The 25,928-nt window shown below is 35.6% G+C and overlaps 1 protein-coding gene across 11 annotated transcripts in view; it reads right to left on the minus strand.

Annotated features, from left to right (window-relative positions):
• phldb1b (pleckstrin homology-like domain, family B, member 1b) overlaps positions 1 to 25,749 on the minus strand; it is an 83,283-nt gene extending 57,534 nt beyond the window's left edge. For 7 of the 11 annotated variants that reach the window (XM_082181004.1, XM_082181000.1, XM_082181003.1 and 4 more), the window contains exons 1-4: positions 10,813 to 11,000; positions 9,467 to 9,562; positions 6,387 to 6,510; positions 4,198 to 4,368 (exon numbers count right to left, since the gene is read on the minus strand). In XM_082181004.1, coding sequence (XP_082037130.1) covers positions 4,198 to 4,368; positions 6,387 to 6,510; positions 9,467 to 9,562; positions 10,813 to 10,848 — 427 coding nt within the window. In that variant the 5' untranslated portion in view covers positions 10,849 to 11,000. Of the gene's footprint in view, positions 1 to 3,232; positions 4,132 to 4,197; positions 4,369 to 6,386; positions 6,511 to 9,466; positions 9,563 to 10,812; positions 11,001 to 16,816; positions 16,840 to 21,847; positions 24,592 to 25,455 lie in introns of those variants that run through there. The other 4 variants (XM_082180998.1, XM_082181001.1, XM_082181002.1 and 1 more) reach the window with 4 other exon arrangements.
• Positions 25,750 to 25,928: the final 179 nt, after the last annotated feature.

The raw sequence follows: 25,928 nt of genomic DNA on the forward strand, positions 1-25,928 counted from the left end.
ACAGCCATAACTGCACTGTGAGAAGCCAAGCTCATTAAAGAAAGTGCAAGTGTAACCATGCCAAAATCACCTGACAAGACTAATAAATTAATAACATAGCAGTGAAGGTCATTTTTTTAAATTAAGATTATTTTTTTATTTGTTCATCTAAAATTTTTATTTTAATTAAAATACTTAAATATACAGTATATTTAAATAAATTATAATATATTATTACAATATAATAATTATATATAATGTAATTTAAAAAAACAGCAGTGAAGGTCATTTTTAAAATACAGATTATTTGTTTATTTGTTCATCTTATATTTTTATTTTAGTTAAAATACTTAAATATACAGTATATTTAAATAAATTATAATATATTATTACAATATAATAATTATATATAATGTAATTAAAAAAAACAGCAGTGAAGGTCATTTTTAAAATACAGATTATTTGTTTATTTGTTCATCTTATATTTTTATTTTAGTTAAAATACTTAAATATACAGTATATATTTAAATAAATTATAGTATATTATTTATAATACATTAATTATAATACAAAAAACAGCAGTGAAGGTGATTTTTTAAAATAGATTTGTTTATTTGTTCATCTTATATTTTTATTTTAGCTAAAATACTTAAATATACAGTAAATATTTAAATAAATTATAATATATTGTTACAATATATTAATCATATATAACATAATTAAAAAAACATAGCAGTGAAGGCCATTTTTAAAATAAAGATTGTTTATTTGTTCATCTTATATTTTTATTTTAGTTAAAATACTTAAATATACAGTATATATATTTAAATAAATTATAATATATTATTTATAATATATGAATTATATATATAACGTAATAAATAACAGCAGTGAAGGTCTTTTTTTTAAATAAAGATTATTTGTTATTTGTTCATTTTATATTTTTATTTTAGTTAAAATACTTAAATATACAGTATATATTTAAATAAATTATAATATATTATTTACAATATATTATTATATATAACGTTATTAAAAAAAACATAGCAGTGGAGGTCATTTTTTAAAAATAAAGATTTGTTTATTTGTTCATCTTATATTTTTATTTTAGTTAAAATACTTAAATATACAGTATATATTTAAATACATTATAATATATTATTTACGATATATTAATTATATATAACGTAATAAAAAAACATAGCAATGAAGGTCATTTTTTAAAATAAAGATTATTTGTTATTTGTTCATCTTATATTTTTATTTTAGTTAAAATACTTAAATATACAGTATATATTTAAATACATTATAATATATTATTTACAATATATTAATTGTATATAAAGTAATTAAAAAAAATCTTTATATAATATAATTAAGTACTAATATTGTTATTATAATTGTATAATTTATTATAAATCTCTTAGACCCCAAATATAAATAATGTAACATTTTAGAGAGTTTAAGTACAATTTAGTTTACAAATTAGTTATTTATCCTTCAATGTTAAGTGTGTTTTATGAGCTAGGCAAGACCAAACTTTCCAAATAAGTTTAAAAATGCCATATCTCTTCATTTTTTAACACATGAAATCAATACAAAAACAGATGACCTTACTGTATAGCACAACAGTAGTGCATCACAAATATGGTGGATAGAGTTCAAATTTCTTCTAAAAGAAACAATAGTGACTCAGAGACCCAGTTCTTCATCTTGACTTGTTATATCACAGCGATGAAAAGGGCTGCATATAAAGTTTGGTCGTTTTTGACTGAGTTATTCACACCAGTTGTTATCCAAACCACAGATAACAGAGCAGTACAGATCTGCCTCATGCACTTTCAGTAAAAATAAAAGTGCTGGATCTGTGTCAAACCCAATGCATAAATTATTGCATTATTGTTTAGATCTCAATAAAGCTGGCAGAACAGAGAATGGTGAGTCACGGGTCCCAAATCGTTCCAACTCAAAACACAGGCATGTGAACAGGAGACAGAAGACGTCAAGACAAAAATGCCAAAAAGAACGCTCAACGGTTGCCATGGCAATAAGTTTTACTGCGTCTGGAAAGGTCAAAAACTAAAGCAACCCAGTTTTTCATTCTAACCTTTCCCCAATTCCACACATACCAGAAATCATGTGGCTCACAGCCATAAATGATACAGCTTATGTGTGCCAAAGATAAATATAAATGAGATAAATCACAATGATCACGACACCAAGTGTTTAATCTCATGTGAAGGCTATGAAAATGCATTGTAACAAATCATTCTGCATGTAAAATGTAGATGACACACAAAAAAAGACTTTCAAGTTTCAAGACATGGACCAACCTCTTAGATGGAGGCCATTTCTTGAGCAGATGGTTTTACATTTAGTTCAGAGGAGGTTATGTATGAACACGGTGACAACAGGGTACTTAAAGCAGAATAATAAGGAGAAATCGCCTTATCTTTCCGTCAACTATTCCAGCAGGGTTGCCAGTACACGTTCAGGACAAATAAAAGCATGTGTGGATAGTCAGACTGAGCAAACAGTGTGTGGAGAATGAGGAAGGGCTGCATAGAAACAGGATTAGCAGCACTCTTGGGTCACATTGACCAGGAATAGAAGTGTAACACTATACACACACACTCATGCCTCGGCCAACATGGAAGAGAAAACCTCTCTGCATGATTTGGACCGGTTTATTGTGGATTATGCGTCCTGTGTATTCAAATATTATAATATTATATTTATGTTAGTGTAGTTATAGTTATCTTATTCCTATCATCCATCAATTTTCTGTTTTGATAAATGTTAAAAAAAAAAAAAAAAAATCCCATATGCTCACCAAGACTGCATGTAATTGATAAAAAAAACCCAGCAATATTGTATATTATTGCAATTGTTCTATTTTCATATATTTTTTTAAATGTAATTTATTTCTGTGATGTTAAAGCTGAATTTTCTGCATCATCACTCCAGGATTCAGTCACATGATCCTTCAGAAATCTTTAAATTCTTAAACTAAAGTTCAAAAGAACAGCATTTTAAAATATAAATCTTTTATAACATTATACATTTCTTTACTAGCACTATCAATTGAATGCTTCCTTGCTGAATAAAAGTATTGTTAATACAACAACATAATGCAATGCTACATTGTAAAGGCAACGTATCTAATAAAGAGCTTATATCTGCAGCAATGCTGCTTTTAAATATCTATTTTGAATTATTCACTACTCAATTTATCAGGTCTTCATACACTTACTTTTAAATCCAAACAGTCAACTTCCCGTCCCATCTGTAGGTAACATGCTAGCTGTCCCTTTAAATGGGAAAGCACATGGTTTTATACTACAACTGTAGCATGCAGAGACTGACTTGCTTGGTCGTGGTAAATCCTTTGTTCATGGAGTATTCATCAATTATTCCCCATGCTTTATAAGATTTCTTTATCGTTAACTTGAAACAGTGCAAACAGCTGTCCGGCGCACGCAGTCGTAGTGAGGAGGCTTCCACTAGAAACCATACATCTCCACAGAAATATAATCCTGTCCAGCGAATGGCAACCCAGAGGTGGTGTATTGTATCCGAGCACTTTTGAAGTCCCTGAACCCCTGCACGCTTTCGCACTGATGGGTGGTAAAGTTGAACAGCTGTCTCCGTCACTGGTGCAACAAATTTCCCTCTCAGATTAGGGATGGGAAGGAGGAGGTGTAATTGCTCACCCCTGAGTCAGAGCCTCCAATCTCTGCATGTCAGGGGGGTGGGTGGGGGGGGGGGGGGGCAAGAGGGGGTTTCTGTTCACTTACTGCATTTAACATTCTTTCCACAGGTTCCTGCTCTTTTATGACTTTACACATAGAAGATCATAAAAACACGGGCTGCACTAAATGAGACTTTTACTATGATCATTAAATGAAATATTTCAGAGCAAACGTATTGAACAATAGTGAAACACTAGAAGCTCACACAATGAAGATTACCCTAAACACACCCCTCCCCCCAACCTGTCTAGTCAAATTGTTCCCTCAGACAAAAGACTCAGAGGAGGAGCATACTTTCTTTCGGTTTGGGTGCATTGTTTCCCTTTCATAGAATTTACACTTCAGAATCATGCTTGAATTTTGGCGTGACTGATGCGGATCACCAAGTAATGACTGAAATTCTTGGCCATGTTTGATTTGAATGAAGTCCTGAAGGACTGAACTGATGTAAATGAACAAAAGCTACCTTGAGACAGGCGCACAGGTTTGGCGACCAGTAGTCCGTCCATGCTGCACTGGTTTCCACAGGGGTGCAGAGTGATAACTCCAGACCTGTTCTCGATAAAGCAATGCTGAGCTGCGATCCCTGGGCCCTGGATGCTGATGTCCATGGCTCCGTGACCCAGAGTAGTCTTGCCTAAAACAAACAATCCCCACAGGATGTTGATTTCAAAGATTATTTGCTCTCGACAACATCTAGTGAAATTTTCAGGTTGAAAGTACAACTCAGGTGAAGTTTGGAGAGCGGTCAATGAAAACCCAGGCACTGTTATGTCTACACTAATGTTCAAAAAGTTTGTCATCTGTACGATTTTTTGATGTTTTTTTGCATCAGATATACAGTAAAATAACAGTAATATCGCAATTGTTTTGTATTTTAATCATTTCAAAATGTAATTTATTCCTGAGATGGCAAAGCTGAATTTTCAGCAGACATCACTCCAGTCTTCAGCATCACATTCTAATATGCTGAATTTGTGCTCAAGAAACATTTATTATTATCAATGTTGAAAACGGTTGTGCTGCTTAAAATGTTTGTGAAAACCGTGATACATTTTTTCACGATTCTTCAATGAACAGCAATTTTTTTAATTGACTGACCCTTTTGAACTTTTGAACGGTATCTGCATAGATTTTATTGCCTTAACACTCATCAGATGTTCAATGAAAATGCAGCATAACAATATGTATAATGTAATAATAATCTAACAAAATATCTAGCGATATTTATTGTGTCAAAATGATTTATATACATTTTTACAGAAATAGACTATGGCATCTTGTCTATTACAAACAATCTTAATAGAGATTTTTTTTAATTATAACTTTATTATAATTTTGTGTACTAAGTTACTACGAAGATGAAATTGTCAGTGAAGAGCTTGATATAAGACGCATGTGAATTATGTACATAATTATAATAAATGTATTCACTGTTAGACGTTGTGAGTGGACATTCAATAAACTAGTAAGAGTGTGAATAATGTTTTAAGAGATGTAACGTGCAAATAGTTGAAGAAACAACCATAAATAACAATTATATATTATTTCAAACATAAACAGTACGTGTAATTGATCATCTTCCAGCAGAGTGTGATGCCTATAATGTTAAATGAAACTGAAGAGAAATCACTGATGTTGGCCTGCTCTTTGTCAGAGAGAAGAACCACATTCCTCAACCCGCTTCCCATCTGCCCCCGTCCACCCTCATCTGTTATCAGGCACGAGATAAAAGCCTGTGAACTGAGAGGACCTCAGAATCACACAAGCTAAGTGTATCAGTTTATAATATTAATACAGTGCACAGTGACTAATATAAATTAAATAAGCATTCAAAACCTCTTCTCCTGTGCCCTTTTCATAGCCTAAAAAGAGTACTCCATGTGTCTCTGAGGAATTCAGGCAGATGGACACTGATAAAGGAGACACTGGTATGAATGGCTTGTCAGTATCAGAGAAAGTAAGTAGGTGGAGATGATGGTGGGAGGTTAGCGAAGGAGGGGGTTTCTCTAATTAAGAGAGGGTGTTTTTAAAGACCCCATGCTGCTTAAGGCTCCGGGTTGGGTTATTAGCTTTTCAATCACAACACAGAGGTGATGCAGGGGATTTGACCATCTGTGTATATAGGCCTATATGTATTATACTAAAGGTTTGTATTTCTTCCCACACAATTGCATTATTGGATCGTGTTTTGAGAACTTTCTACTTTTCCCCCAAACTTTCTAAGTTTGTAAAGACGGAGAAGCTTGGAGAAACGATTGCAAACATTTTGAAAAAGTCAGTCCACTGAAGAACTGTACCTTATAGTATGATAATATAATAATATCATTAATATGAATGGAAACACTTTAGTTTAAAGTCCAATTCTCATTAACTAGTTGCTTATTAGCATGCAGATATTTGGATATTGGGATTACTAGGATATTGGCTGTTTATTAGCATTTATAAAGCACATATTAATGCCTTATTCTGCAGGACCATATTCTATATCCTACCCAATTCCTAAACTTAACAACTATCTTACTAACTATAATATGCAGTAATTAGGAGTTTATTGAGGCAAACGTCGGAGTTAATAGTTAGTTAACAGAGAGAATCGGACCCTAAACTAAAGAGTGGACATATAAATATATACCAATATAATAACAACCTTACCTTCGGGCAGGGGTAAGAGGGTGATGGCTGTACTGAGACGGCCACTTCCTAGACTGACCAAATGGGGGCGCTCTGCTTGGAACTTCAGTGCTTTCCCGGTCTCGAACAAATCCAGTGGAGTGCTCTAAAAAGTATCGTAAATTCAAAATGTTATCGTTGTCTCATCCTCATGTGTTTCTAAATCCATAGAACTTTGACTTCTGACAGTCTGGGTAGGTACTCGATTACACCTTATTTTTAATGTTAGAGCGGGTGCGGCCATTTGTTACTTGAACGAGCAAGGCTTCCGGTGACATCCGTTATTTTAGCTGTACAAAAACAGTCCGTTATGCTGCCTGACATTGCAAACTGATATTCTGTTATCATATTATTATCATATTATCATAATCATACACACACTGATTTGTGCAAACAGTCTACTGCATTTTATTTATTCTTCTAGTTATTTACCTATAGATATTTACCAAATGAATTTGAAATCTCACACATTCACAGATAATAGCTTACTTCCGCATTGCAAAATAAGGTGGATGGCTTATCCATAGATATCTATGGGCTTATCCATAGATGGGCTTATCCACCATTCACAATTCCTCTCCCGTGGCCTCATGGGATAGTAAAATGTCGAACAGATGCGCACTTCCCTTAGTGGAAGTCGTAGGTCATCTATGAACTTTTCACCTACAGTTTTTTTGGATACTTTGTATTCTGATTTACTCTTTTTGCATAATTGTTTTGTATAGTGTATAAAGAAGCAAGCATTTCTTTTTAGCGTGGAACACAACGGGATTTATTTAGTAGAATGTCCAAGCTGCTCTTTTCCATATAAATGTAAAATAATATAACATGATATAAAATACATGCATTAAAATAAGTTAAGCAACAAAAAATTAAGATATTTCTATTTGAATTCAGTTTTTCCTTTTAAATGTCTTGAAAAACCTGGATATAGGAAACCCAATTTTAAAAGTGATATTTAGACCTGGAAAAGTCATGTACATGAATAAAATGGTAAAACTCTATTTGCATTAGTTTTTTTTTACTAAAACTGCTAAAAACTAAAATAGAGTATTGGGTAGAAATTATGATTCAAAAATATATATTTTTAATATCCTTATCCATAATCCTTTTTCAGTAAATCACACAGAACAGGAAAAGTCATGAGGCCTTTAAATGTTGTGGTCAAAAATGGAGTCAGAATTGCTGCTTTTAATGTTCGTGTCTGATCTGAGAGGTAAAAGCCATTTTTTTTACACTGCTGATAAAAAACATTATAAATACAGTCAGCGATGATTTGATATTTCACAACAATAAGAAGTTCCGAAGTAATAATTCTAGCTGAGCTCTTGCAGGCGGTTAGGTGCTCATACTTCAACCCTTTAGTGAGAGAAGAACCTTCAGTTACATCTTGAGAGTAGACCTCCGTGGAAACTTAAAGGCTCAGCAAGGGGGAGGTTGTCATGGCAACAGGGTGAACTGGTAATGACTGGGAATGGAAGACTATACCCTGTAATTCTGTTATCATGCTATGACATCATTTTTCAACTGAAAATTAGCTGAATCCATCAACTCGTTTTGATGGTAAATTCTGCTCAATGCACAATCATGATGATATGTAAATATGCACAGGATTTCATTTTGCACAGACCTATGCAATATAGGCATATTATTTTTAACCGTACACCAGCCTTCCAGATAATTGCTGTGCACCCACCTTCCCAAATATCTGCTAAAGACATATCATCACCTCAGGGCTGCGGTATATGCTTGAGTTTAGGATAAATCCGGCTGCTTAAACAAGATTAGCAGGAGGTAATTAGTGTAATCGGTTAAGGCAGAGTTTGCAGGATGTGAGTGAGAGATGATCATTGTGTTTCATAAGTAAGACCATCAACACATCTGCCATGGATTATCTATCACGAGGAGTAATACGTTAGCAGCCATGTTGAAGCAGAAGGTGAAGATGGCAATGATGCCCCCAAGGGTCTGTTTCACACTTTGACTGTCACATCGTATTATGAACACTCAGTTCTTTCTGTCAGACAAAAGCTCCCTCTGTGCTGAACAAAGGTGTCGCTATTAGAACTGGATTTACCTTCTTACTGTCATATAAACTGTAAAAATCTTTGAGCTGAAGTTTTGCTTATACCAAAAAAATTTAAATAGAAAATATATATAACGATATATAATATTTTTTGTTCTATTCTTTATGTATAAATAAACGAGTACAAAAATAGCATTACACACACACACTTGAATATGTGGTTTACAGGGACTGTCCATTATGCGTAATGGTTTTTATACTGTACAAATGTGTATTCTATCCCCTACACTAACCCTACCCATCACAGAAAACTTTATGCATCTTTTGAATTAAACAACAACAAAAACAACACTATTTTTTTGGTTTACGAAGACACAGGAGGTGTAAACATGTTTACATTGTAATACCCATGTCATTATAAATATTTGTGACCTCATAAACTATATATACGAGAACACAGTCACATACACGCATGCATATATACTGTATATAAATGTGTAGGCCTATATAATTTTTTTTTTTAATAAAATGTAAATTATATATATATATATAAAAATAATATATATAATCTTTTTTATTATTTTTTTTATTACAGGGACAGTGCATATTAATAAACATTTCTACATATATATATATATATATATATATATATATATTAAATGTACATTTTACAATTTTTTATGTTTTATATATATATATATATATATATATATATATATATATGTGTGTGCGTGTGTGATGTGTGAGAGAGATTAGGTGCTAGAGAAATTTTTTTTATTATCAATATTAATAGGGTTAATTAGATTTTTGTAGTAATTTTTTCAGGATTATTTGATGAACAGCATTTATTTGAAATATAAATATTTTGTAACTTTATAAATGTCCTTACTGTCACTTTTGATCAGTTTATTGCTGAATAAAAGTATTAGCCTATTTTCTTTAATAAATGTATATATATAACATATTTTATATTACTTATCAAATAAGAGTATGAATGTTTTAGTTGTCACACATATTAAATAAAGTTCGATCTCACCTGGAGCAGCTGATGAGACTGATGTCCACTGCTAAGATTTTGGTTCAAACTATCCATGACCAGTGTGTCGCTTACTCGCTCGGGGACATGAGAATCCTGCAAGAGACAAAAACAGTGTTGATGCGACCTTACAAATCGTATCAAACGAATCAGTTTACAATCCTCACCAGTATATCTCTCGGTTTTGTTAGTAAATTCTTATTCTTACAGCAACTAGGACATTCTACTAACTTTGTTTGTGTTACATGAAAGAAGATCATAGGTTTCGGCTGACTCGAGGGCGAGTGAATGATTACAGAATTTTAATTTTGTGGGTGAGCGTTCCCTTTTTGGATCCACTTTACATTATTTCACATATATTCTCATTAATTGGTGTCTTGTCTATAGTATTTTTTTTCATTTTTTTTTATAAGGACAGCACACATTGATCAACATTACTGTAAATGTGCCAGTATTAGCCTACTGGCTAATTTTCAACTGCAGTCCTTCGGCAAGATGTTTTGAAACCTTCAAAATTATTTTTTTATTTTATAATTATAATTATAGTACATAACAACTATGCTATGCCAGGCAAGTATCCACAGTACACACACAATAGTGCAAGTGTGAGACATGCAGCCTCCGGCATTCCCCGTCTGCATCCTCAGCTGACTCACTGCCCTGACGAATAGAGCCTGCACTCATACAAATGGCATTTACAAACAGATAACGCTGATTTACCCCGTCGGCCCAACTCGCACTGACTCTCATCGGCCGTAAGCTGCCTTTTCCTCTGAGACCTGACACATACACGCATGCACAGACCTTCCTGCCCTGACATTCCAGTGCTCTTACTCACTGTGCTTTGACTTCAACCAGGGCAGAACGTATCCCTCCCATGGCTAAATTTATACATTTACCTGTTGGCTAGTCACATGCGGAACTGCGTTATGTATTGTAACTTTTGCATCCTAGGATCTAGAAACAGGCTTGTGGTGAAATGAATTCAGTGAAACCCAGAACTGCATAATCTGAGGTAATTACTGTAATTAGTCTGTGAGATTCGATGATAGCACCTTTGTTATGAGATACAAAAACACTTTTTTGAAGGCTGGAGAATTTAAATTGCTCGGCACTGAATCAAATTTCACACAAATCTAACCTTTTTATCCTTGAAACCACTTCACCTGAACAAAAAGGCCTTATAATTCAAAAACTGGATCTACAAACTAAATGACCTGCTCATGAAATTCTGATGAGGTTTTAAATATTTAACAACTGAGCATGTATCCATCAAGAATTAAAAAAATTAAATAAGAAATATCCTTTTTAAAAGGTGAAATACAAAATAAATTCTACAAATTTACCTTCTTCCAGGTGTCCAACAAACACAACGCATCCATTTTTGAGCATTAAGATCAAGCTTTTACAGCATCAAAGTCCTCAGAAAATGTAACTGCTATTTTCTGTCTCTCTAGTCTCTCAACATCTTCATTTAGAGGATACCTGCTCCTATTCAAAACAGCACGGACCTGCCTATACATGCTGCTTTGAGCTAAATCCCACATTCCTGCCTGTTGGCTACAGCCCTGATAACAGATGTTACTGCGTTGGTCAATAAAAAGATGGAGCTCCATAAAAGAAAAAAGAAAGACGGCGAATTACAATGAAAGATGAACAAGAGAGGAAGCCTAACAAGTTGAAGCAAACACAAGTGAGTAATAATTGATGTATATCATGTGGGAAATATACAAAGACTATGAGGCAGACAGACAGAAGATCTGACAGACTGAGATTGGGTTTGATCACACTCCAAAACTCTGGTATTGCCACATGCCTCTTAGCTCATCAAAGCCAATTTGCACAATATAAAAAGGCATTGAGTCACATTTCCCTTCTAGTGCCTTTATACAGAGTTTGAATCTGTTCCAATTTGCAAACGCTCACATATTACCAGACAAAACAGTGTGAAGGACAGCACATTTTTCCAATTGAAGCATAAAGGCTGGGATTGTCTCTCTAAATAGGAAAGCACTCTCTGTGGACACTGCCTGAAGAGCGCAATGGAAAAAAGATGAAGAGATGTGGTCGATCGGCATGTAGCTGCTCACTTACTCCAAACAGTAGCTCACATGTAACTAAGCGAAGGAACAAATCTTATGTTTGGATCCATGCTTCTAAAAATATTTTTTCTAATTGATATCTATGTTATCTACATAGAAACATCATCTTGATTCTTTTAATTTGTGTAGTGATTTTAATAAATAAAAAAAGTTTGATTATTATATTACATTATATTATATTATGCAGATCTGTGGAATACTTGATTCTGATTGGTCAATCGCGCCATCCAGCGGTACGTTATTTCCCGATAATGACCGGTAAAAACTGATAGCACAGGCTTATACGGGTTACTTGACTCAGTGCTATACGCTTGCTTGGAATGATTTTTCTTTGTGGAAGTTTTTTGTTTGGGGAGCTAATACAATATTAAAACTCAAATCAATATTTTGTGTACAATAATTTAATTATGTCATTTGGGTATCGCGGACTCGCTCTCGTTTCATACAAACGCAGTTGCTACCATTTTGGAACTGTTTTGTACACTGTAATGGATTATAAGATAACAGTCGGGTACGATTTTAAAACAGTTTCAAATCAAAATCCCTTATCCCCAAATTAATTTATGTGGCAAAATGTCATGTAATAAATGGAATGACTGTACCGTATCCCTCAAATGTAGCCTGGGAAAACCCAGACAAACTTCCGGCAAATTTAGATTTGCTCTGCAAGTAGTCTGGCAAAGAGCCCATTCAAGCCGATTTCTAATCCGTCCAAATCGAGGCACCAATCAGAAACTTTGAGGCGGGCTTTACACGATGACGATCGCTCTGATTGGTTTTAGGTCTATCCAATTGCGAGGCATTTGAGCAACGTCCATTGGTGAAGCGCACCAACTTTTAAATGCATTATTATATTCAAATTGCAAACACATGAGGACAGTCTCCATGAAAGACCCACTGGCAGATGAACTTGCTACTACATTTCTCTCCGAAACGGAAGGAATTTCAATTAGATTTAATAGAGGATTTTAACTGTGACAAGATGATTGACAGGGCAGTTTACGTGACGGGATGCACGCGACAGATCCGTCCGATAAAAATGACGAAGTAGTATGTCCCAAAGCTTGCCTACCTTTTTGCTACACATTCAAAAGTAAATACCTTTTCTTCACAAAAAGAGTACATTTTATGGCGTAGTGTAACTTAGGCGAATTGGGACGCAGCATATGGCTTTACACGATGACGATCGCTCTGATTGGTTTTAGGTCTATCCAATTGCGCCCAGAGGCATTTGAGCGACGTCCGTTGGTGACGCCCCTTTGGAAATGAGTTATTAATGAAGCTTTGCCAGACCATAACTCAGTTACTTCTTAGAATGGTCTGGTTTTAACCAGGCTACCTCAAATGTCCATATAATTTGAACTTGCCGCTTGCTAGCAACTGCTCTCTCTGCGGAAGCTTTGCATTTAAATACCTAATAAAACATTTCAACATGACATTTTACGACAACGATATGCTTAAATCGACTGACGACACCATTGTCAAAATGATCCCTATTCACACGGATTCACGAAAACGACTAAAAACGCTGTATTCTGCTGCCAGGCCATTAGATGGCAATGAAACACTATGGATTGAACACGTAATACGCATATGCATAACGTCATCGTTTTCAGAGATTCGCAGAGAGACTCTGTTTACACAGAGACAGTTTTAAAAAACTTGCACTTTGAAACCAGTATTCAAAATGTTGCGTTTTCAGGCACTCAAAACGATGTTGGCGTGTAAACGAATAGCCAAAACGCATTAAAAGTTTTACGTTTTTAGTTGAAAACGGTGTTGTGTAAACAACCCCTAATTATTTACTTATGTGGCAAGTAGACGTATAATAAGTGGAATAATTTACATCCATCTGGTTTTTATTGCAGAATAAACTTCTTCAGGGTGATGCAAGATTGGTCCTGATCACCCTTGTCTGGGTGTATTTGCGATATATAATATAATATTATATGAAAAAGTCAGAAAAATACTTGACACCATAAAAAAAATGTTAAACGAGAAAGAAAGTATAAGAAAATGTTACAGTGACACTATTCTTTCAAACTTGTTCAATGCCTGAGGGTTGGCTTGCTTTCATAATCCTTAAGTATCAAGTTTAGAGAAGAGATGTTGGATTGTTTTGAAAGGTGGATGACACAACATTCAGCTCTTCAAAATGACAGCACTGTGGGCTGGAAGGAGGCCACGGATTAATGGTAGATACATCTCTGAATGGAAAGACATGATGGTGCTTTTTGGAATGTAGATGTTCCACCACATGTGATCTACACTCTCATACATATTGCTGAGGTTCATTTAAAGGATTTCCCTTGAAGATAATATTCTGTATGCTCAGGAAATGCTGAAGGAGAAGAAATTTGTAATTGGTTTATAAGAGTGAGGAAATGTGGTAAAGACGCTTGCAGCGAGTCCTGACTGTTGTAGGGTAATAACAGCTTTCTAGTTCCTGCCTTGAGGCTCTGTGGATTATTCATCAGTGGAATTTTAGTTGAGCTTAAAAGTACAGGGACAGAGAAAGAGAAAGGGGAAGATAATAAGCTTTTTCAATAGCTAGTTGGTTGTCTTATGTGAGCTGCCTGCTCAGAGAACTCCACCTGGTGGTAAGCTCTGAGATACTGTGCTTCTCAAATCTGGGTCTGTTCTGGTATAGGGTCATGAACACAGGGGGAAAATGCTGAATGCATAAAATTAACATAATTATATAATCTCTGCTAAACATGAAAAATAGCAGTCATTTGCTGCACACACAGAATAACTGGTTGCAACATGTTGCCAGTTTCGTATATCAGACTGTAACAATAAACAAATGTCTTATCAGCTATTTGCCGTTACTGAACTCGATTTGCACGACATCCGTGATCACAATGCCGAAGGCCTCCGTTTCACATCCAAAGATGCCAAACTTCAGAGGATGTTACTGAAGAAAACATCCCACATGTTTAAGATCTGTCCCTGCAGCAGGCCATATGTGCTGCAGCATACAGACGCATATCTAGACAGGAAATTGAGAGGCAGATGAGAAATCCTGCCATTTCTGTGAATGTGTATGATTATGGCCACAGACAAACACAGCGATGGATGTGGCCGACTAAATAGCTTCTTCCATTTTTAGACCTAGCCACAAAAATGTTGCAAAGTAGATGAATGTGAAAATGAACTGGGCTATAGAACGTGACTTAAAATAGCATTGTGTGGGCAGAAATTCTCCCACCCAATGTAATTAAGACTCAAATTATGTAACATTTCTGGAGGTCTAAACACGCCAATTGAATTTTTTTTTTATGCCCATGGTTCTTACTCATAAATTGCTAATCAGAAGCTAATCTTGCTAATACTCTTAGGATGCGTCTCAATCAGCTCCCTAGTTCAACAGTCGGGGCACTAATCAGGGAGTCGGCCATTTTAAGGCCGGTCTAATATCTCAATCCCAAATTATTTATCAATGTACTTTAATTAGCTTTAAAAAAAAAAAGTAATGTGAGAAAGATATAAGTGCTGCTGTTGTTCATAAATACCAGCTGTACATCAAAGGTGTTGTAAAGGTGCTGAAAATAGTCATCAGTGTCCCAATGTGTAGAGATCCAGGGTCCTTATGAGTGCCTAAATATGTGTGTACATGATATATGATTCACAACCTAGGTAGCTAGTGAGCTGATTGAGATGCGCCCTAATCATTTAGCATTGTGGGATGCTTTAAAGTGCTGTGTAAAATCTGTGGTATGCTGGTTTCTCCATCACTCATTGTGTTGAGAAAGGCAGAGGCTTGGTTACAAGCTAATAACCGGCAGACCACCTGCACAGTGAAGACACATGGGCAAAGGTCACCAGAACACCATCAAAGGCCTCTGTGCATGCTCATGTCAGCGTCAGTGAAATATATAACCCTGAGATAAGAATCCAAGAACAAAAAAGAGCTGTATTGTTGACAACCAGCCAGAGGAGGTGGGGTTACACAGGCATACACTGGAGAAAAATCTAGTTTAAGATGATGTTGTTTTGGAACATGGTAGCTAGTTTCTAACGGGTCTAAGATGGTAATTTGCTAGTTGTTAACAAGCGGACCATTGACCACATTCCAAAAATACAGCTTGACCACCTTAAGTTGGTCTAGGAAACCAGCTATCATGTTCCAAATCATTGGATTCCCAGCAGGGTAAATTCTGACACAAGTACATGAGTTTACCGCTCATCTAAACACATAGTAGCACCTCTAACTGCATCAACATCAGTGATAATTCAGTCATTAACAATATAAGTGGGCACTGGGGAGATCACACTAAAGATGTCCCTAAACAGTAGAGAGGAAACATGACAAACAGGATGGCAGTAGAGGAGGACCACTGCTGCGTGTTGAGTCTATATGTAGACTTCCTATCGGATAGAGAGTTTCCTGTGGGATGAGGCAGTCAGAGAATGGCACACCACTCCATGTCTTCTCACAGAGGCAGAGACCAAATGTCAAACAATTTCAAAAATCTTCAAAGGAAATAATTTAATCTTTTTTTGCTTGTAAATTCATAAAACCAAATAGAATTGCAAAAATAATGATTGTTCGTAACAGGTCTTAAACACTTTATCTTGTCTCCCACTAGTCGAACAAAGTAATTTGACTATTTTTTAAAGTCACTATGCAGAATTTCCCCTCAAATCAGCAAAGAAAAATGTTAATAAATTAATAGATGATTTCAGGACCTACTCATAACTCGAAATACATAAAGCACAATAATTTAGAAGCATTTTCTGCAAGGTTGGAAGCCAGTTTCACTATTGCAGAACTGAAAGCCACATTACAAAATTTAAGGTATGAGATATAGTTGTAATTGATGGATAAAGTTGTAAGTAATAAAGTCACAATTGCAAAATTGAAAGCCACATTAAATAAAGTTACATAATGAGCGCTGCAATTCTGAGATTATTAATGAATTAATTTCTGAGATTATAAATCACAATTATTTTAGGCAAAAATAGCATACCTTAAAGAGTGGGGTTTTTTTTTTAGCACACACTGACTTTCGGTTGCAAATAACGCATCATCAGACTAATAATTTCCTGGCTTGAAGGCTACTATTGAGAGTGAGTCACTCTTTCTCTGGTCTGTTGAGGGGGCTGCGCAGGGCAGGGGCTCAAGTGAACACAATATTCCAACAGGCACTTGCTCAAATGTTCCGTTGACTTTGGCTGTTTGTTTCCTAAAGACACTGGGCTCAACAGGCATTCCAGTGCAGCCGGCACAAAGAGTTCTTTTCACCGTTTAATCCTTGCAGAGGAGTGGCGAAGGGGCCTGGCTCTCCTCCACAGGGGACCACAGGACCCAAACTCCAAATTCATAGACACAAGCACCTACGCAGAGCAAAAAGCATACAGAAAAGCCCTGTTTAACACGGTCAGTGTTCAAGACCTAATTCTTTATTTTCATACTCAAATAATTGCTTTACCTTTGCAGAGATGTTGATTTGGATCTTAAGCAATGAAGCTAGCACATTACACATGCTTGTATCCTCTAAACAGAAGCTCCAAAGCCACGACCAGCTCTTCAAAATTTCCAATGCCTTGTCCAAAGCCTAATGCCAGCCAATCCAGTTCAAAAGCTTTGTTTTGTACTGTATCATTTAAAATCCTTGGGTCAGAAAGAGATTCACATGACTATAATGTCAGACCTTGATCAGGTGCGTGAGGCATTGGTGCCAGTGTCCAGCCCTAAACTCCTTGGCAAAACTGCTCAGATCACCTCTTTAATCTCCATCCAAAAATGTGAGAAGCTCAAAGCCAAGAATTTCACCTCAGCTGGAAAGTGGCAGAAAGTGGCTAACATGCAGGGCCTCAATGCTTCAAGGCAGAAGGAGAATGACGTCAACACCTCATTTTGCTGTGCTATTAAAAGCTGTTGAGATACAATGGGTTGCTGCCAAAGCAAGCGTCCCAGACTCACCCCTCTCCTCCTGACTCTGGGTCCCGTCTCTCCACACTCTCCCAGACATCAGATGATCTATGCACAAGAACTATGCATAGAAACCGTGATGTCAACCAAAGCTGGTCTACAGTGTGTATTCCCAGAGTTCTTCCCAGAGAGTAACTGAAGGAGGGCTGTGAGTTAGTGAATGGGAGGAGGTGGACGCAGAGTAAAAGGAAACAGCTTTGGAAATCTCTTGGCCTAATGGAAATATTGTCAACAACCTCCTTCCTCCAGTCCTTCTTTTGTCTCAGACTCACTATATCTCAGTAAAGGCTGGAATACACTAGTTGCTGAAAGTCCAAGCCAATCTGCAGATAATGGATAGTCAGAGTTGACCGATTTTGCAGAAAATATCGTAGTCTATGGCTTGCTTGATTTCACTGAGTTAGACGCGTTCCTGGGTCAACATATTTTGCTGATCTTGCAACAACATTCCTGTCCTACCCCTAAACCTAACACTACCCATAACTCATCTCTAAAATCAGAGGGAAATAATAACTGAATAACAATGATATAGAAGCACCTAACCCTGGTTGTAAGCCTAAACTTGACATAAACTGTAAACTTGTCCCTCAAATCTGATTTGTTGATTGGAATGTTGTTCCTGGGTCAACAAAGATGTTTATCCAGGATCATGTTGTACTTGCTGAAATCAGGTTCTGCTAGTGTATGATGGGCACAGACTCAGATTTTTTAGCTTCAGCTTAGATTTTAAAAGTTGTGAAGTGTATTCCAGCCTAAAGTCACATTTTTGCTGTTTTAGTGTAAATGCATGAGGTAGACAGTGAGAAAAAAGGATGACATCACCCAAATTGCACAGCTTTTCCAGCCACCACCTTTTAACCGCAGCTGGAGCCATTCTTACTCTCATTCTGACCTGCCATTATGCTAGTCCGATAACAAATACATTTCACAAAATGACCCTGGCTCCATCTCCATGAGAGCTCTTTCAAATCCCAAATGAAATTCCACACAGGGCTGCTGAGCACAGGAGTGTTAGCAGTGAATAATGATGCTCAGGAAAATGTGTTTAAGTGTCTGGAGGAAATCTCAGACAGAGAGAGGAAGAGCGAGTGCAGGACATGGGAAAGAACATCTTGGAAAATCGATCATGAAGTGCAGATGTTGTCGTGGGGCCACACGCATGCACATGCGGCTGCTACAGTGTTCTGAGATATTTCTAAGTGGTTGATTACCTGTTCTGAAAGTAATAGCACATTGTTGTGTTACAGACATGACGATGCACAATTTGATGTAACCTATTATTTACAATTAAAGGGTCGTTCACGGAGCATGCTTTGCATTCCATTGTGCTGCTTTTCTATAGTTTTTCTATGTAAAATTGTCTCAAATTAACACTCGGCAAGCGCCAAGTGCGAGTAAAAATCGGCGTTGGCGAGTATTTGAAACCAATCACCAGTTGGCTGGTACATTTTTTATTAATTCTAACAATGCAAAGTTATTGGAACATGAACAACGCCGGGACAGTTGACGAGCCAGTGCTGTGTCGTCACGAACGTTTGAGCCTTGATCATTTAAATATTCAAGCGCAAGAAGACACGAGGGAACTCAATCTGTTACTCGCTCACTGTGGGACGTTTTATATGCGCAAACATCTGAGCACGCGCCAAGAAAGCTGTGACTCAGACTACACGTGAATATTGAATTTAGCTCTCTTTCACGTCTTCTTGTGCTTGAAAGAACAAATTTACACAAGGTAGTTACCATAGTCGGTTATGTCTTAAGTGAACGTAAATAGTTGAGAAAGAAAACGTGTAAAGTATCAGTTTATTGGATACATACAAGTCTTAAAGTGACAGCAGCCTAATATTCCTATACTGTTGTCTGTGTATTAGTGTTAATATGTCAGTGTCAGATGTATAATGTTAATCAAACAACAAAAGACAGATAAAATCAGAATACACTTTTTGAACTTTAATAAGAATGAATCTATGTTTCATTTATACAGTGAAGACTATGTGTGTACCTGAAAGCAGGTTATTTCTTTTGTTCTGAAGTATTTGTTTGTGCTATTCCTGACTGTTTATTTATCTTTAATAATGTTTTAAATTTATAGTAGTTTTAGCTGTGGTATATCGAAATTGGAATAGAGAGTTGTGAATTATCACTGGTATCTAAAAATGAAAACATGAATGTTTCATGGCTGGTAAAAAAGTATTTATGGTCTGTAAATTCACCAGCCACTGGCAGGTGTGGCAAAAAGTTAGTTTATAGGCCCTGGCTAGAAGGACATGTTTGACTGTTGTGCCTGCGTCTTGTGTCTTTTCCAGTATTTTGCTAATGACACAGCGCTCAAGATAAAATAAATAAATATATTTTTAAATCTTACGTTTTCTGTGTGAATGGCCCCTTATGTGCTTCAGTTAAATAAGCAAGTCCCTAACCATAGTGAGCAATAGCAATCGTTCTGCTTGCTTTAGCAAACACGACTAATGAACGTGTCTGTATTCCACTTCCAAGCAAATCAATTCCAATAAAACACACGGTCATTGGCAGGGACTGTGATTTCAGCCCTCATTTTCAGCCCTGTGATTTCTCTTCTTATTTTTCTCTTTTTTTTTTTGGAAACAGAGATGACCTGGACAACAGAGGCTTGATTATCAAAACCAGTGAAGCATTTTTCACTCACCACTGACCCTCTAAAGTGATCATGGAAAGACCCCACTCTCCCCCTCTCCCTGTGTCTCTGTACTGGCTCAATGGACTGCTCTGTTTTGGGTGGGAGATCAGGATGAGAGAGAGCTACTAACGTGGCACTTCCAGTGTGGTGCCTCTGGTCTCTTTCTATCTGTTCTCCTCTTAGTAAATGAAAGGTCAGGCACAGATCTTGTCACCTCCTTGTTTTCATACTATTTCTGTTGTTTTCCCGAGGCCAGTGGCTATAGTCTGAGATTCTCACAATGTGGGCTAAGTTGTGTCGTCAGCGCTGATAAAAACAAGGACAAAGCTCATTTATTTTGCCTGCATTTGGCAGTGAAAAACTTTCAGGATCTCATGCTATATCTGCTATGAAAAACATCATTCCACATGGACTGATAGTTTTATATATTTTTTTAAACAGCAATGATTTCTAAAACTAACAACCTATGTTTGGATCACAGCTGATTTGAGTGGACCAGGTTTCTGGATCAGAATCTCACAAATCCAGCCAAGAACATTTCCAGGTCATTTCAACTCAACATTAGGACAAAATTAGTAATTATATCACTCTTAAAAAATGCTGGGTTGTTTGAAATATGGACAAACCAACAGTTACATTTTTAAACCCAACGATTGTTTTTGTCAATATTTGACATATTATGTATACAATCACCCAAAAGTGATTGCATACATAAAATGAAGCCTATATTTTAAAATTTTGTTTGCATTAAGAAATTATTTTAATGACAGCTATTCAAATGTCCCCTGCCATTTTAAATTGTCATTCCTGTAATGTCAAAAATACTTATAATTAAAATGTAAATTTAATTGAGAATATTAATACTTAATGTTAGTATTTGCTGTCTTTAGTTCAATGTCTTTAGTAATTAAATAAAAAACATTGCATTACAGGATCTCTTATTGCAATACGGGAAAAAAATTATGATATTAAAATGTCCACTAAGAATAACGAAAATGACAACAACAAAAAGCTCAAAAGTAAAAAAAAAAAAATCATTAGTATTTGCTAAAAATTTAAGGAAAAATGTTAATAAAAAAAAAAGGGATACATTTGCATAATAAAAAAACTCTTAACAGCCCTAAAAAATCTTTTTAATAAAAATAATAAGTAAATAAATAAATAAATGAAGAGTTCAGATGCAAAAGCCTCTAAGTGCCATCTGAAATTTTCTTCTAGAATGATAATTTTTATCAAGCTTGTATATTTAAGTTCAGTAATTTCACTTAAATGACAATTCATAGGTAATTTTCATTGCCATTTAAGTGAAATTACTGAACTTAAATATACAAGCTTGATAAAAATTATCATTCTAGAAGAAAATTTCAGATGGCACTTAGAGGCTTTTGCATCTGAACTCTTCAAATATACACACACATTTATTTAGTTTTCCTTTTGACTGTGGAGAAATTGGACTTTGCATATGTTATTGACAGGTTTCATGAAATTCAACAATTTTAATATCTTGAAAAAGTAGATTGTGTTACATAGACACAAGTTCTTAATATCCAACAACAGACACATTTTGAAGTTCAAAACATAAAAAAAAAATAGTTGCCCTTGAGCAGTTACTGTCATCCACCAAGTAAACTTATTTAAACAGTCTAAAAAGTGAAGTTTCTTATAAGCCGTACAGGAGACCTTACCTGTAAGAACTTTCTGGCAGCTTATGAAACAAGACCCTCAGTAGGCAAACACATGGTTCCTCATGGACAAGACATTATGAAGATGGATAGAGTCTTGAGGATAGTAGAGGGCTGTGAGGTTCTTCCTGGCACACGTTCGACCACAAACATCACAGACACACAGCAGATTCTCCTTCCCAGCACGGGACAAAAGTCGTCTCCCTCAGTGACTGTCTCTCTCCCCCTCTCACTCGTTCTCTGCCTTCCTGTTCTGCCAACCACTCCTAGCCTGACACAAGGCACTCATTCTTTCAGTCAAAGAACTTCTCACTTGTTCACCAACCTTGCAGAGACCCCTGCTGCAGAAATAAGTCAATTTCAGGAAAGGCTGAAACTCACTTTTCTGCAGAAGGTGCACAAAAAGACAGTGGCATCCGTCCACAATGCTGTTCCTCTTTCTGAGGGTTTCTTGGGAAGGTGCCAGAGCACTGGAGACCTGAGGTCAGTCCGGCTTTTGTCACTGTTTGTATAGTCCTGTGTCAGTCCTGACTCTCACTGGCACTACACCAAAGAAAAGCATGCTCTTGCAGGATCAGGTGCTTCTCTCAAATAGGACACACTAGTCCTCTTCCAACTGAGTGCGCTCTATTTCTCATCGGTTTGTATTTGCAAGCTTGACTCTTTTCCTTTCTCTGTTTCGATTCACAGCATAATTTATCCCCTTTCCAATAGGAGGGGCACGTCGAGTGTTTTGAAGTGGTCTGCTGGCTCTAAGCCAGCCAATAAGAGCTTGATGTTTAAAGATTATGAGGAATGCTTTAAAAAAAGGTTGGCTTTCGTCTCACTTGTTTATTTATCACTTTGGATGAAGATTAAGTAATTCAAAAGTATGGGTTTTGTGGTGTCATCTGAATTCACTCTGAACTTCTGAAGAGTTCTTGAAAATGACTTTTCATTTATCATTTACGCTTTCATAATTCTTTATGGTTTTCTAATTATAATTATGAGATGAAAAGTTGAAATGATGACATATAAAGACAATTATGACAAAAAGTTGAAATATAGCTATAATGATGCAAGTCATGATGACTTAGTGTATGATAATTTTCACTTTTTATCTTTGGCTAATTTTGACTTAGTATCTCATAATTTCTACTTTTATGTCATAATTATGATAAATTTTTTCTTATGTGGTGTACTAAATTGGCTTTTAGGCTATAACCTACACAACAGCACCATATTTACAAATTAAGAAATATTATATGTGGTCTCATGCAATAAGGTCCCTGGGGAAACACAATTTATTTGAACTTACTGTGAAAGTGAACTTGTGAGGGGGAGGGGGGGTAATTAAGGCTTGAATTAGCCAAATGTAAAGTTTTTTGTTTTTTTTTCTTAAAGTAAATGTTAAATGCATTTGCAAACATTTCAATAAACACGAAAGTAAGATTAAAAAGGATGCTCACAGATAATGGTAGGCTAATGGTGTCCGTGTCGGATAATTGGAAAAACACACAAACTCGTTATTTTGTCAGTTCTGATAGATTTAGAAATCTTCACAAAAACGTAAGTTTTAAAATGTCTTTAACATAGGCTATAGTTGGCGGTTAGCGAACTGCTTGGAAAGAAATTTGACAGAAAAGGTAAGCCTTTTGAAAGTCACTGAATGAAATTGTTGATGTACCAAGAAAAATGCCGTGCTAAAAAGATCTTCACAATTGACAAATCAGCAGGTTAAGTTGCTTATGTTTGATAAGAACACGAAACCTTGCAAGAGATTGACTGTTATGCAGAAAAACAATTTCGCTTTGAGCGATTTTAGGCCTATTGAGTTCAATAATAAACATCTGTGAGACTCATTTTGAGCAATTTCCCTTTGAGACTTAGTTTGTTTTTAATTAGTGAAATAGAGACACTGCCCTAGATGATTGAACAATTCAAAATACACATTTTCACAATCAAAAGCGATGCAAATTGTGTCAGCTTATACAATTTTGAATGATGTGACAACAGTGCCCTCTAGTGACTGATCACCTATAAATCACATAATACCAATAAATGGACCTGGTAAGTACATCAAATCCATACGGCAATCTTAATGCAAGTAATCTAGAAAGTAACATTAGCCTATCCTGAACTTTTAAATACAGCTTAAATTTGGCCAACTTTACTCTTCCCCCTATCCTTACATAACATGTAAGTGTCAAATAAGCCTGTAACAGAAGCACCCATGCAACTCCTAGGACAGTAAGACTGCTGTTTGTTCTGTTTCTTCCTAAGGAAATTCCTCATGCTCACTCAGAATGCATCTAATTTCCTCCTGTGTTTCACATGTTAAAGGTCCAGCTCAAAGGCTTGTCACCACGGTGGGGGGAAAGCAGGGCAGCTGGAGGGTCTTATGACAGGTGTGGAAGATCTTAACTCTCGCTCTCACTTTTACTGCGGGAAAACATCCCTGAGATGGCCTCTGTAAGAATGGGATTATTTAGTCAGCACCTTAAGGCCCTAAAAACTGTAAATCAGCTTCTGGCTTTTGAAGTATTTTTCAGCACACAGAAGACACATATACTGAATTCACTATTGTGATATAGTGACAAATTATGCTGTTAATTATAATGATAATGTAAGGTTACACTTTATTTTAGTGCTTACTCAAATAAGTACAGAGTAATATTAATTAACTACATGTACTTACTGTAGAGTTAGGGTTTGGTTTAGGGTTAGTTACTTGTAATTATGCAAAAATTATGCATTTAATATTATTACTATAGTAAGTAGTACATGTAGTAACAACTACTTCACCTTAAAATAAAGTGTTAATTAATGTAGTAATAATAATAATAGTTATATATAAGTATACATTAGTTATATTTTTATGTATTATATAATTTGTAATATATTTATGTATATTACATTACATAAAATGCAAATACACACACACATATATATATATACATACATAAATACATATACACACATATATATAGGCTACATATACATAAATATATACACACACACATAGATACACAGAAACATATATATGTATATATATACATACATACATTTTTGTCGGATTTTTGTATTCAGATTTTAAGCCGGGACAGTTACCCGGAATGACATTTTGGGACTTTTGAGCTCCTTAAAGATTAATTATTTATAATGAATTCTCACATGAGTAATTAAAGAGGGGGAAGTTGAGACACTTTATGAAGTGCATTTAAAAATATATACATTTTTAATATTATGAATATGCTTTGGACACCAGAATTGACACGCCATGTCATTGACCCATACACATATATACACATACACACACACACACACATATATATACATATATATATATATATATATATATATATATATATATATATATATATATATATATATATATATATATATATATAGGCAAATCACATCACTTCATTATCCTGTCTGAAATTCCAAATATATAAATATTCAAAGATGCTAGAAATTGAGGAAACCATACTTTAACTAGATCTAGAAAACAGAAATCATGCATTCAGATTCACACATCACATCATACATAAACCTAAAAGCACGTGTCCAGTTATTGACATCACTGTTAAGAGTTTGTGACTAGGTTTCAGAAATATAATGGAACTAACCTGAAATCGGACCTTCTTGAGCAACATGTTAGAATCCTGGATGGTGAAGGCTTTACTGCTGTCTGTTGGGATCCTGAACGTTCAGAACATGGTGTATTCCATATTAGCCAACCTGGAAGAATGGCCTATTTCAGACCGAGACAAATCACCAACCCCCAGAAAACTCATAAATCATTAACTCCAAAAACTTAATCCGTCGTAAATAATTAAAATAAAGTTTTTAATGAATCTCAGATTGATAGCAAAATCCCATGTGACCATGTAAGTTCTTCACCCATGCTAGTTCCTCTGCCCCCACTCACTCTTTCATGTGACCCTTTAACAAAGCCTGGCTCAGTACTTATCTGTTTGTTCATTCATCCGAAATAAAGACCCGCCCTCTTTTATGACCGGGATAGTGGTCATTAACACCCCTCCTCTTTTTTCTCAACCCCAAAGAGGGATACACCCCCTCTTCTCCTCTCAAGGAAACC

This window comes from Leuciscus leuciscus (genome assembly GCF_965113295.1).
Source record: "Leuciscus leuciscus genome assembly, chromosome: 9".
Taxonomy (NCBI): domain Eukaryota; kingdom Metazoa; phylum Chordata; class Actinopteri; order Cypriniformes; family Leuciscidae; genus Leuciscus; species Leuciscus leuciscus.